The sequence below is a fragment of the Stigmatopora argus genome, chromosome 8, assembly GCF_051989625.1.
Source record: "Stigmatopora argus isolate UIUO_Sarg chromosome 8, RoL_Sarg_1.0, whole genome shotgun sequence".
Classification (NCBI taxonomy): domain Eukaryota; kingdom Metazoa; phylum Chordata; class Actinopteri; order Syngnathiformes; family Syngnathidae; genus Stigmatopora; species Stigmatopora argus.
In genome coordinates this window covers 17,260,715-17,274,858 of record NC_135394.1, presented here as the reverse complement: position 1 = coordinate 17,274,858, position 14,144 = coordinate 17,260,715, and the positions used below count along the sequence as shown (strand labels likewise).

Here is a 14,144-nt window from a genome sequence, read left to right as displayed (position 1 = left end):
TACGGCGAGGGAAAAAAAGTCAATCACGCGGGAAGGAAGCCGTTATCGACATTTTCCAACGTGAAATACGAGAGCTGCTGTCGGCGTGGTGGAAAGAGTAATGGTTGTCGTTGGGTTGATCAAACATTCCGCTGAGCTGCTTGCTTTTCGTGGGAAAAAGTTTTCCCACGAAAAGCAAGCAGCTGGCTTTGTTTTTGCTTGTCAAGTGTCAATAAAGAAACAGGCTGGCTCTTAAAAAAGTAACTTTCCTTCCTTATTTCGTCGTAAAAGGCTTTCGAAATATAAATTATTGAATCCGAAATATTTATCCGAATATAAGACGATGTTTTTTGTGCATTGAAATAATACTGAAAAAGTGTCGGTCGTCTTAAAATCGGAGTCTAGGTGTCATACCCATTCTTAACACTAGAGGGTGCCAGACATTTTAAAGCTAATGCTGAACACTGATTTTTTTTATCACAGTAGATTGGTTTATTTATATTTAAAAAAAAATCAGAAGCCATTCATTTACAAACGGTTTACATTTTTTTTTTACAAATAGTTTACATATTTTTACAAATAGTTTACATATTTTTACAAATAGTTTACATATTTTTATAAACAGCCTGCATGTTTTAACAAATAATTTACATGTTTTTACAAATAGTTTACATTTTTTTACAAATAGTTTACATTTTTTACAAATAGTTTTACATTTTTTACAAATAGCTTACATTTTTTACAAATATTTTAAAAAAAATTACTAATAGTTTACATTTTTTAAAATAGTTTACTTATTTTTTTTACAAATAGTTTACATATTTTTACTAATAGTTTACATTTTTTTTTAAACAAATTGTTTACATATTTTTACAAATAGTTTACTCTTTTTTACAATTAGTTTATATATTCTAAATAGTTTACATATTTTTTACAAATAGATTACATATTATTACAACTAGTTTACATATTAGAAATAGTTTACATATTATTATAAATAGTTTACATATTAGAAATAGTTTACATATTGTTATAAATAGTTTACATATTTTTACAAATAGTTTACATATTTAAATGTTCAGATGTTAAGATGTTTGGTTTATTTAATAAAGGACAGCACATATTAATGAAAATATACATGTTAATAAGGGTATATATGGAAATATGTAAGATTGTAGCCGAGGGCTAATTTTCAACTTTAATCCCCTTTTCTCAATGTTAATTCCTATTATCAAATTATCATTAGTAATTGCCATTTGTCCAATTAACCACAAGATGAGTCAATAAGGTAAATTACCATTTGTCTAAAGTTTACTAAGAGCTTGACAAAAAAAAAAAAACGACTTTATTTGTAATTTTGATAGCGAGTAATAACTTTGGCGTTTCAATTTGATACACACATGCAAAATATATTGTTATAATCATTTGTTTCCAATATACTGTCATTCTTTTCTGTATGAAAATTGATTTTTTTTTCCCCAACATGAGTCTCGAAAAAGAGGGTGTCGTCTTATATTCGGGCCAATACGGTACTCGGATGCTTTTCAGGGTTCAGTTGTTTAATCACTAGCTTTGCTAAACGCTTAGCATTTCCCACGGAATGAGCGCAAGGCTTAACATTTTGTCAAAAACAAGTCCTACCTGGCATCGTACGTGGCGTGCCAACCGACCGCCGAGACCGCCGACGGTTGCGTCTTGGCCGCCTCCGATTGGCCTTCGATGAACTTTGTGGAATGCCACGAGTGCGGCCTGCTTATGGGTTCGTTGCGCCTGCACACACACAGAAGAAAACAAAAAAAACTTCTTAGCAATTATAGCCCTGGCACGCAAAAAACATTTCCTGGTCTTCCGCCTCTCCGAAGAACGGTTCTGGGTTCGTTCCTCGTCGAATCGGACCACGACGGACATCGAAACGCGACACGTCGCTTCCGCGGTTTGTCACGTGTCGACAAAACGTACCCTGGGAATTGGTTCTTTCTGAGATGCGTGTGGGGGAAACAATGACAAGATACGTCAGGAGACAACCCGTAAAAAAACTTCCATACACATACCTGGCAACCTCCGCAAATTGCTTCCCTTATTAATGATTGCAATTCCCCTTATTAAGCAATAAAAACCGTATAAATGCACATATTTGCACATATTTCAACTCACATAAGGGGCACTTAAAAGTCTAAAATTTTCTCCAAAGTGGACGGAGTAACCAATCAGAATTCAGTAAATTCAAGATGCTGTAGATCAGGGGTCTCGAACTCAATTTACCTGGGGGCCACTAGAGGCCGAGTCTGGGTGAGACTGGGCCGCATCAGGATTTCCACAAGAAAAGCACTGATAAAACATTCCAACGTTATCAAATATCTTTATTTTTTAACAAAAAATAATGAATTAAATAAATTAACTTAAAGATGAATAAAAAATAAATCAATCAGTAATACAAAACCAAATAATACTAATGAGCATACAGTAGATATACACTGGCTGGCTAAGTAGAGAAAATGAATTATTTTTATTCCGTTTCAAATGTCTGTATTAACAGCTCTTTAACCTTTAACTTTCTGAACTTGAATGGAACATTGAACATGAAATATTCTGAACACGGCTTCTCTTGCCTACTCCTTGCTGCTAGAGACCTGGCAGCGCTTCTTCTCACATAGTCACATTTGGCTTGAGGGAGGAAGCAGTGGAGACCCTCAGTAGAGCTTGAAGATGCTCATCAGTAAGTCTGGACCTGTACTTGGACTTATTGAAGTTCAAGGTGGAGAAGAGCTTCTCACACAAGTATGTGCTCCCAAAAAGGCACATGGTCCGCTTGAACCTTCGGGAAAGTTCAGGGAAGCTGGGGGTCAACTCTCTCAAAAATTGCCCAAGCTTGTCTGCTTCTCCACTCACCTCCCTGAACTTGGCTTTGAGTGCAGAGTTGCACTGCAGGTCAATGAGCTCCATTTGAAGCTCAGGAGGGGCATCTTGCACATCAAAGGAGAAGGGGTCCGCAAAAATTTGAAATGTGGCTTTGTGTGTCTTGAAGTCTGCAAATCTGTGATCAAATTCCTCCTGTAGCTTCGAAATGGCCTCAACATACTTCTCACCACTGAATGGTGTGCCTGCATCCACGAGAGCCTTGCATGCTGGGAAATGGCAAAGGTTTGTCTGAGAGAGCTGGGCTTTCCATAACACAAGTTTAGTGCAGAATGCTCTCACGTTGTCATAGGCAGCACTGACAAGTTGCCCCTGGCCTTGTAGCTTCTTGTTCAGTACATTAAGCTCATGTGTGATATCAACAAGAAAAGCCAAGTCCATGAGCCATTTGGGATCACTTAGCACAGGATCAATCAACTCACAAACGGCGTAGCTAGCTTTGACTGCTGCATTACTGTCTTTGGTAGCCTTCTTGAAGAGATCCTGTTGCCTCATAAGACGTGTTTTAAGACTGGCAAACTGGTTGGCTCTCTCATCTCCCTGGTATTTTTCGTACCCCTCAGCATGTCTCGTAGTACAATTACGTTTCAAATTGTATTCCTTGTGCACCGGAACTTTTTCAGTGTAAATGAGACACGTCGGGGTGCCCCTGTGTTCAACAAAGAAATATTGCACTCCCCACTTTTCTTGAAACTGTCTGTACTCATCACCGACCTTTCTCTTCACGGCAGGCTTTGAAAGAGACATCTCTGGGGCTCTGTAATATGTTTTTCCACTTGGAATGAGTCTCGGGTTGATCTTTCACATTCAGTCGCGCGGGTTTGTGGCGCATGTGCACTTTCGCTCTCCGTTTCAATCGCGGAGATGGCTACAGACACTGACACAGGCTGGATCACGGATCATAGCGCCTCATTCAGTTCTATGCTGAGAGCAGCGGAGGAGTGTGCGCGCCGAGCGGAGTGATCGGCCTCACGGCTTCCCCTCCGCCCAGCTGATTGGAGGAATGAATGAGTGAGTGAGCGAGGCACTGGACAGCCCGGCCGATGTCCCGCCCTCCAGAGCCGTATACCTCACCGTGATTGGTTCATTCAGCTCCGAACCAAAGTTCCCTCTAATTTTTTGTTGGTCTGAGCAGAAAGACAACCTCCCTGAGCGCACTGAGTACCAGTGTGAGCGACATCATCGGTACTCGGATGATTCGCCTAAAGACGTTTCGCCGACGGACGTTTGACAGACGGGCAGTTCGCCGAATGGACGTTCCACCGAACGTTCATTCGGCCGAACGGAGGTTTCGCCGAAACGGGATTCGAACGCTCGCCCCGCCGGATCGTGTGTGTACAAGTTTTTCAACCTCGGCCCGCGGGCCATATACGGCCCGTTAGGATTTTTAATCCGGCCCGCCGCCGGTGTTGTCCAAATTATAGTAAAAATCAATGTTCGTCTACCATCAATGGCAGTCCGGGAATAAGCACTCTTGGGCAGGCAGATGTAGCAGAACCGAGCCGTAAAATGAGAGCAATCGGGTCAAATCCATCCTAAAACAGCATTTAATGATTAAATACAAATACTGGATGATATCGCGATGGAGGCAAAAAAACGTCTATAGACGTCCATTCGCCAAACGGCTCAAAATGCTCTCAAATTCGGTCAAATCCAGCTGAAAACAGCGTTTAATGATTAAATACAAATACTAGTATTTGTATTTAATCATTAAACTAACAAATACTAGTACGACCTGTCCGTCTGTCAAACGTCCGTCGGCGAAACGTCTTTAGGCGAATCATCCGGTCACGACATCATCATTGCTCGCTATCGGCACACCAGTATCACACCTGCCACAAGCAGGTGCATGTCAATGTTCCCTCTAATTTTTCATGTAAAACATGCTGTAAAACAAGAAAAACATGAGTGGACAGAGCTACTGCCACTGGCTGCCACTTAAACGGCGCCATCATGGGGAAAGGGGTAAAAAAAAAATAAAAAATAAAAAATCGATCTTTCATATTAAGACGGGGGCCGCAAATTATCGTCCCGAGGGCCGCAGTTGGCCCGCGGGCCGCAAGTTTGAGACCCCTGCTGTAGATGTTGCTGTATCGCTATATTTATTTATTGATTAACTTATTTATTACCTATCTATTTATGTCTAAATGTCTTTTCTTTAGATAGGATTAGAGCCCAAAATGGGTAAAATAAAATCGGTTTTACAAAAAAAAGTACTGTAATCCCTCAATTATTGCGTCTTCACTTATCGTGAATTCACTATTTTGCGTTTTTTTTCTGCTAATAATTATTTAAATATTTTTTAGCATCCAATTAGCCTAGCAAGCATGTCTTTTGACATCCAATTAGCCTAGCAAGCATGTTTTTAGGCATCCAATTAGCCTAGCAAGCATGTCTTTTGGCATCCAATTAGCCTATCAAGCATGTTTTTTAGCATCCAATTAGCCCAGCAACCATGTTTTTTGGCATCCAATTCGCCTAGCAGGCCCCAGAACTGCGAGACAGTCGGCGCTAGCCACTCAACCACCGCACCACGCCTTCAAATTAATTTAGTTCAAATGACAGCAGAACGAGTCATGCTACATTAGCCCGAACGAAAATTAAATTTCCTGATTTTCCTCCTTTTAAATCAATAATTGTCATTTTTTAGTCCATTTTTTCTGTGTTTTTAGTTCAAAAATCATTTTGAAAAATCTAAAAATATATTTTAAAAAAAGCTAAATTGAATTTTAGATCTATAAAAAACGGAATATTCAGTTTAATCCAGTTCTTTTAATCCATTTATTAAAAAAAATCTAAATATTATATCTAAAATTGTCCGGCCCACATGAAATCGAGTCGAAAAATCTAAAAATATATTTTAAAAAATCTCACATAAACATTGTTTTAGATCTATAAAAAAACGGAATATTCAGGGCTTTTAATCCAGTTCTTTTAATCCATTTATTAAAAAAAATCTAAATATTATATCTAAAATTGTCCGGCCCACATGAAATCGAGTTGAAAAATCTAAAAATATATTTTAAAAAAGCTAAAATAAACATTGTTTTAGATCTATAAAAAATGAATATTCGGGGCTTTTAATCCATTTATTAAAAAAAATCTAAATATTATATCTAAAATTGTCCGGCCCACATGAAATCGAGTTGAAAAATCTAAAAATATATTTTAAAAAAGCTAAAATAAACATTGTTTTAGATCTATAAAAAATGAATATTCGGGGCTTTTAATCCATTTATTAAAAAAAATCTAAATATTATATCTAAAATTGTCCGGCCCACATGAAATCGAGTTGAAAAATCTAAAAATATATTTTAAAAAAGCTAAAATAAACATTGTTTTAGATCTATAAAAAATGAATATTCGGGGCTTTTAATCCATTTATTAAAAAAAAATCTAAATATTATATCTAAAATGGTCCGTCCGGCCCACATAAAACAGAGTTGACGTTAACGCGGCCCGCGAACCAACCCGACCGAGTCTGACAACCTTGTTATAAACAATCTGAAATGATGAAAAAGGTATAAAAATACATGAAAACCATCAAAGTTGACAGGTATGCGTACATGCTCTAGATGAGGAATGGAGCTAACGACAACTCACATGCCAGAAAGGAAGGCTACGATTGGCTAGAGAGCAAACAAAAATGGGCAAATGGGAAGAAGGTTGGTGGTGGTGGTTATGCGCTGGGTGACGTGAGGGTGAAGCTACTACGTACTGTCGACGACATGACGCCACGGAAAGCGTACCTCATGGAACTTCGCAAAATCTTGGTAAGGAAGCTTCGGGCCACGTGCACGTCATTCTCGGAAGGCATTTTGTGAGCTACAATGTCCGCCATTTTGGCATTCCTGGGCCGCAAGGGAAGGAACACACGCATATATAGCACACGCTAAAAAAGACGGGAACAGTTGTTGTCGAAATGGCGGAACCAGAGAGGAGGTGGTGAGCCGCATGTGGCTCGTGGACATTTTAAAAACCTTGATTGCTAAACTTTGATTGGTCATGTGATTTTGCTCTCCGGTATACTAATATATTTATTTAATACCGTGGTACCTTGACTAACAAATTCCATAATCATGCTTGTAACCCCCACTAAAAAATTAAAATAATAATTAAAAAAAAAAAAAAAAAAGAATATTATTAATTGAATTAGGCCAACTAAAGAAAAACACAATGTTTGATTACTTTTTTAACATAAGTAATATACTGAGAATATCAAAAGTGTAAATAAAGAATAAATAATGAGACATAAATAATCTCAATAAAATTTAAAAAAAATAATAAATCGGAACATTATTAATCAAATTAGGCCAACAAAAAAAACACAATGTTTGATTATCTTATTAACATAATATACTGAGAATATCAAAAGGGAAAAAAATAAATAAATAATGAGACACAAATAATCTCATTTAAATTTAAAAAAATATATAAAAATTGGATTATTAATCAAATTAGGCCAATTTAAAAAAAAACTACAATGTTTGATTACCTTATTAACATAATATACTGAGAATATCAAAAGGTAAAATAAAAAATAAATAATGAGACATAAATAATCTCAATATAATAAAAAAATTAAAAAATCGGTATATTATTAATCAAATTAGGCCAACTTAAAAAACACTGTTTGATTACTTTTCTAACATAATATGTTAGATATATCAAAAGGGGAAATAAAAAATAAATAATGAGACAAATAATCTCATTTAAATAAAAATAAAAAATAAAAAAATCGGAATATTATTAATCAAATTAGGCCAACTAAAAATAAATTACTTTTCTCAACATAAGTAATATACTGAGAATATTAAATAAATAAATAATGAGACACAAATAACCTCATTTAAATTAAAAATACATTTTAAAAAAATGTTCAGCTCGAACCAATTATGGCATTTTATGCAAGTCGATCGCGGACAGTTCTGTCATGTGACCATTTTAATAATTTTACTACACGCAAAATACAAAAAAAAACGTATTACAACTCCCCCTGCTGGTTCATTTGTTGCATGCAATCTGCCAAAATTCCCACACAAAGATATTAATTCCAATGTGACCGGGACGCGACATAGGTGCCCACCAACTGCAACATATGGCCAGCATGGGGGTGCCGGAGTGGGATGGGATAAATGGGAGGGGCTTAAGGACAGGAGAATCTCTGGCGGAATCAGATCAACAACTTCACCCCTTTACGGCAAGCTGTCGTCTGCCGCGATCGTTACCCGGATCGAAATATTCTGTCTTAAAACACACTCCAATTCATCAGGACCCATTAATAATAAATAATAAATTAATATTCCAAAAATAATTTGGCAGATCGGCTCTTTGACTCTCACACTTTCAAATTTTGGCTCTTTGTGTCTAACTTGTTTGCCACGGAATAATCATTACTACATTTAGATTCGACCCCAATTTACACATTTCGTTGACCCCAACTTACGAATTTCTTTGACCCCAACTTACAAACTTCTTTGACCCCAACTTACAAATTCCACAAATTCCACAGACAGTTCATTCAATTCAAATTCCACTCACGACTCTGCATTTTAGTTAGCGATAGCCTACTAGCGATAGCATGAGAGTCACTAAAATCCGACTTGTTGCGGTGAATATCGGACAAAGCTTTCGTCCGACAAAAGCGCCGGGTTCAGGGGTCGTGGCCTTTGATTCACCTCGCCGAGATGCCTTCAATGACCGTACGAAGAAAAAGTGCCGCACGCCAGTTGATCAAATTGAAGTCGATTACAAAGTAATGGTGTATTAATTAAATTCAATTTAATTAATTAATTTTATTAATTAATAATTAAATAATCATCATTATATTATATATATAATAATATTAAATAATAATTAATAATTGATTAATTAATTTTATTAATTAATAATTAAATAATCATTATATTATAAATATAAAATAATATTAAATAATTAATTAATTTATTTTATTTTATTAACACGACATTTCCCGAATACGGGATGAATAAAGTTATCCAATAAAAGTTATTAGCGTTTTGAAGATTTATCGGGAGGAGAAAGAAGAAGCTAACAGGCTAACGCAGCGTTTGTGGGGCGTTCGCGGGCAGCCACACATGGCGCCGGTTGTTGTTATGCAAATGAGGGCCGGCTTTATTAGGCCTATCGTCAGGGCTACAGCTGGGTTGGCATAGATATGCTCTGAAAGGGTGCCGTAGCGATGGGGGTTGTCGCCACGTTGGCTCAGAATGACTATTTTTATCGGTAAAAGTCCAAAATTGGCCTTGAATTTTCAGATTAAACGGAAATTTGAAGTGTTTTGAATTGTTTTTACCATCGCAATACACGCCCGCCATTGTAGTTTTGAGATGTAATTGTCGTTTAAACCGGTTTTGAATTCATATAAATCTGAAAAATGGTGACGGTCGCTAACCTCTTAGCGTCAACGTGTTAATATTCCAAAAATAATCCCTTAAAAACACACGCTAAAGATTAATTGAGTTTTCATAGGGCTAAATCTGCTTTATCATAGCTTAACCTAAATGAAGCGCGACCTGGGGAAAACAATCAAAACAAGTATTAACGAGTATTAGGGTCATCAAGCCCCCCAATACGGGTCAAAAGAAAGTTAGTTTCGACTCACCCGACGGGAGGACGCGCCGTCCGAAATACGCCGAGCGCAACTTGGTCAAAGTGAAAAGGCTTCCCAAAACGCAAAACATGGCAACCCGAAGTATTTGAAGGACGTGTAACAAGTTTTTTTTAGCCTTGGAAGGGGACGAAAGAGTGAAAGAGGAAGAAGGACGGTGGCTATCGCCCAAGGCGCTCCCCTTTCGGGGTTTTTTTCAACCCCATTGGCTCAAGGCTAGCTAATATGCAAATGGCGGACTCTTGGCTTAGCGCACCCCCTCTTATTCCACGTTGTGAGGAGGATGTGCATTTCTGCCATCGCCATGGTAACCGCTTGATCTCCGGGGCGCACCCCACTTCCAGAAAGCCCGGCTAATGAGCTTTGCGAGCGCTCTGGGGGGACAGCGACGAGGGAATTTGGGAATTTGGGGTCGGGCTAGCGTAGCGGTGCTACGGCTAGCGTGGCTGACTTGCAATTTTGAGGTACGGGGTTTAAGTTTTAGCCTTAGGGATGTCCCCATGTTGAGTTTTTCAATGTTTTGCTCAACGGAGAATTGGTCAATTTGCTGTCGGGTTAGCGTAGCAGTGGTACGGCTAGCATGTCGACCTTAGAATACTGAGGCATGTGGTTTAAGTTTTAAGTATGGCCTAGGGATGTCACCACACTGAATTTTGAAACGTTTTTTGGAACGAGGGCAGTCATCAATTTGCGGTTGGGCTAGCGTAGCGGTGCTACGGCTAGCATCTCTACCTTGCAATACTGAGACGGGCTGTCCAAATTTGGAGTACGGCCTAAGGATGTCACCACGCTGACTTTTTGAAAGTTTTTTGCAACGACGGCATTTGTAAATTTGCTGTCTGGCTAGCATAGCGGTGCTACGGCTAGCGTGTCTACCTTGCAATCTGAGACACGGGGTTAAAGTTTTAGCCTAGGGTTGTCCCCATGCTAATTTTTTTCAATGTTTTTCCGCAACGGAGCATTGGTCAATTTGCTGTCTGGCTAGCATAGTGGTGCTACGGCTAGCATGTCTACCTTGCAATCTGAGACGGGCTGTCCAAATTTGAAGTACGGCCTAGAGATGTCACCATGCTGATTTTTTTAACGTTTTTTGAAATGAAAGCATTTGTAAATTTGCTGTCGGCCTAGCTTAGCGGTGCTACGGCTAGCATGTCTACCTTGCAATCTGAGAAACAGGGTTAAAGTTTTAGCCTAAGGATGACCCCATGCTAATTTTTTTGACTCTAAATCAGATTTTCTTTCTTCGATACAGACCTGATATCCATATTTTCCCAAATATTGTAACCCGTAGCTGACAAATCAGACAAAGAGAAGTCGTCCCACTTGGAGGACACGCTAGGCTAGCCAAAAAGCACAGTGGTACCATACCACTAAGTTGACAATTACTGATGACTCTGCTTATCCCAGTGAGCGAACAATTTTAGGAAATCCACTTAGGCCTGGAATTCGGCGCAGCGCATTCCAAACATGCTGCGAAGGCTTATTAGGAAGAAGAAAAAAACAAAACAAAGAGCTGTAAACGCAAGACCCCCCTCCTAGCTCAACTCTAGCCCGCGGTCTACATGCATATGTCCGCTAAGCTTTTCCAGGTATCGAAGGGTGGAGGGAGGAACTGGTGCCGGTTGGAAACGTGGCACTAAAAACAGAGAAAGCGTAAGGTTTGACGGCAAAAGAATTGAGGGAGAGAAGTGGACCAGTGCGCTTCCCAAAAGACGCCAGCAGGGGGAAGACGACCGCCGCAAGAGTTGAAGTTGGGAAGTTTTTATGAGGCTTGCTTGGCTGGAAGTGTGGAACACACAAGAAGCAGAGCGTTGAGGCTGCCAGTGTGAACAGTCAAATCCACTCAAGTAAACAGTGAAGAAGGAGAAGAAGAAGAAGAAGACATGGGAGGCCGGTCTTTAAACCACATTGTTTGGACATATGGGTTCAAATCTCAAATGAGTGTATTTTCCGTACTATAAGACAAACGTAAAAGACTGAAAAAATGTCTGGAAAATATGGTACCCAACAGTTCTGCACGTAGGAGGACCTCATCCAGGCTTATCTTGTACTGTGCTAAAACTCCATAGGCTGCTAACTACTTTAGTTATTTTTGTACTTGCGTATTCATGTTGACTACTTATCTACCTTGAGTACTACCTTGAGTAGTACCTTGAGTAGTACCTTGAGTAGTACCTTGAGTAGCACCTTGAGTAGTACCTTGAGTAGTACCTTGAGTAGTACCTTGAGTAGTACCTTGAGTAGTACCTTGAGTAGTACCTTGAGTACTACCTTGAGTAGTACCTTGAGTAGTACCTTGAGTACTACCTTGAGTACTACCTTGAGTACTACCTTGAGTACTACCTTGAGTACTACCTTGAGTACTACCTTGAGTACTACCTTGAGTACTACCTTGAGTACTACGTTGACAACTACCTTGAGTACTACGTTGACAACTACGTTGACAACTACGTTGACTACTACGTTGACTACTACGTTGACTACTACGTTGACTACTACGTTGACTACTACGTTGACTACTACGTTGACTACTACGTTGACTACTACGTTGACTACTACGTTGACTACTACTTATTTTTTATGTTGACTACTTATCTACGTTGACTACTTATCTACGTTGACTACTTTTTGCATTGATTAGTATTATTTATTGATTATTTATCTGTTTGTTTGTTGTTATTTGTGCACAACCCAAATATTTTTGTTGACTAATGTATTTATTTATTACTTATTTATGGATTACTTATGCATTCTATATTGTTATTATTTATTTGTGTATTTGTTTGTTGTTATTTTTGCACTTGGTGGTGAAGCTTTAAATCTCATTCTACTTGTATAATGACAATAAAAACATTCAATTCAAGCTGGCTGCGTGGAACTGCTTTGCACGGGTGAATTTTTTATATCACGGCAAAGTGGGCGATTTCTTCTGAATTCTGCCATGTTGTCTCTTGACACGGCAACCCATTTATTCCGGTAACACTCTTGCATAAAGGGTGGATGTGCCATGTCTAGGCATGTAGCACAAGCGCTCTAATGCTAACCACGCCTAAGTATTTATCGCACGTGGCTATCTTCTCGACCCGTCGCCGTTCCTTTCCCTTCGGGAAGCCATTTCGGCGCCGATCCCGCTTTTGCGGCCGCGCGCCGAATTAGTCGGCGCCGTTTGTGAGCGGGCCGCACCTGCGGACGGGAGCGAGTGGCGACAGTTTCCCGTTTGACGGGATCCCCGACAACGGACGGCTTTATTTGAAATCGCCTTTGTCCGTTAGCCGTTCGGGCTGTTGCCAATCGACTGTAAAAATACGACGTGCTTCCTTGTTTGTATTTCCAAAGAATATTAGGAAAGACGAATGTGTCGTAGTCTCCGCCCCCGCACAACTTATCTGGATAACCTTGAACGCGCCGGCCGAAGCAGATAGCGTATTCTTAAACCCGGACGAAAAGCAGGAAGGAAGCCGGCGGTCCCAGATGGCTCGGAGAACACCATCGAAACAATGGGATGGCGTCGGCAGGAAACAGATTTTTTTCATTTAGCGCAGCGAAGGCGACAATGAGCAGATGCGCCACGGTGTTCAGAGAACTAGCTGGCGCGTTTGTTTCGCAATAACGCCATTGAGCACAAAACCGGGCGAGTGAATTCAATAAGAGTGCCGTATTTTCTGGATTATAAGACGCCATAGTAGTAGTAGTGATAGTAGTAGTGGTAGTAGTGGTAGTGATAGTAGTAGTGGTAGTAGTGGTAGTAGTGGTAGTAGTGGTGGTAGTGGTGGTAGTGGTGGTGGTGGTAGTAGTGGTAGTAGTAATAGTAGTGGTAGTAGTAGTGGTAGTAGCAATAGTAGTAGTAGTGGTGGTAGAAGTGGTAGTGGTAGTAGTGCTAGTGGTGGTAGTAGTAGTGGTGGTAGTGGTAGTAGTGGTAGTAGTAGTAGTAGTGGTGGTGGTGGTGGTAGTAGTAGTAGTAGTGGTAGTAGTAGTAGTAGTAGCAGTGGTAGTAGTAGTATTGGTAGTAGCAGTGGTAGTAGTAGTGGTAGTAGTAGTAGTATTGGTAGTAGCAGTGGTAGTAGTAGTGGTAGTAGTAGTATTGGTAGCAGTAGTAGTAGTAGTAGTAGTGGTAGTGGTAGTAGTAGTAGTGGTAGTGGTAGTAGTAGTGGTAGTAGTGGTGGTAGTAGTAGTAGTAGTGGTAGTAGTAGTAGTAGTAGTGGTAGTAGTAGTAGTTGGGGTTGTACTATAAACTAGATGAGCTGTATAGTAGTATTTGGGGTTAGTAGTCTTGGGGTTATTAGTATTGGTAAACATCAATAAATGGAGCTGTAGTAGTAGTAGTAGTAGTAGTAGTAGTAGTAATAGTGGTAGAGCACGTAACACCCAAACGAAAGGCGAGCGGCCTTCCTTATATGACGTGACGATACGTTGTGCAGCGACGCGGAAAGACGGACAAAGCGGGCATTGTTGCGGCGACCAAGATATGAAGACTGCAAAAAAATGCCACCGAGATATTTACGACGTCGGGGACCGTGAAGGTGAAGGTGAAGTGGTGACGCACGCGTTGACAAAAACAAACACATTCTGTACTTGAGTACAGAGAGGCGTGTAAAAAAATGAATAAAATAAAAGGATGGTG

At 39.6% G+C, this 14,144-nt stretch overlaps 1 protein-coding gene across 4 annotated transcripts in view; it reads right to left on the bottom strand.

Moving 5' to 3' along the window:
• Positions 1-14,144, bottom strand: part of shroom2a (shroom family member 2a) — a 37,004-nt gene that overhangs the window by 11,514 nt on the left and 11,346 nt on the right. Inside the window, exons 4-6 of one of the 4 annotated variants that reach the window (XM_077606941.1) lie at positions 6,645-6,746; positions 1,939-1,956; positions 1,621-1,749 (exon numbers count right to left, since the gene is read on the bottom strand). In XM_077606941.1, the coding sequence (XP_077463067.1) occupies positions 1,621-1,749; positions 1,939-1,956; positions 6,645-6,746 (249 nt within the window). Of the gene's footprint in view, positions 1-1,620; positions 1,750-1,938; positions 1,957-6,644; positions 6,747-9,517; positions 9,533-14,144 lie in introns of those variants that run through there. The other 3 variants (XM_077606944.1, XM_077606942.1, XM_077606943.1) reach the window with 3 other exon arrangements.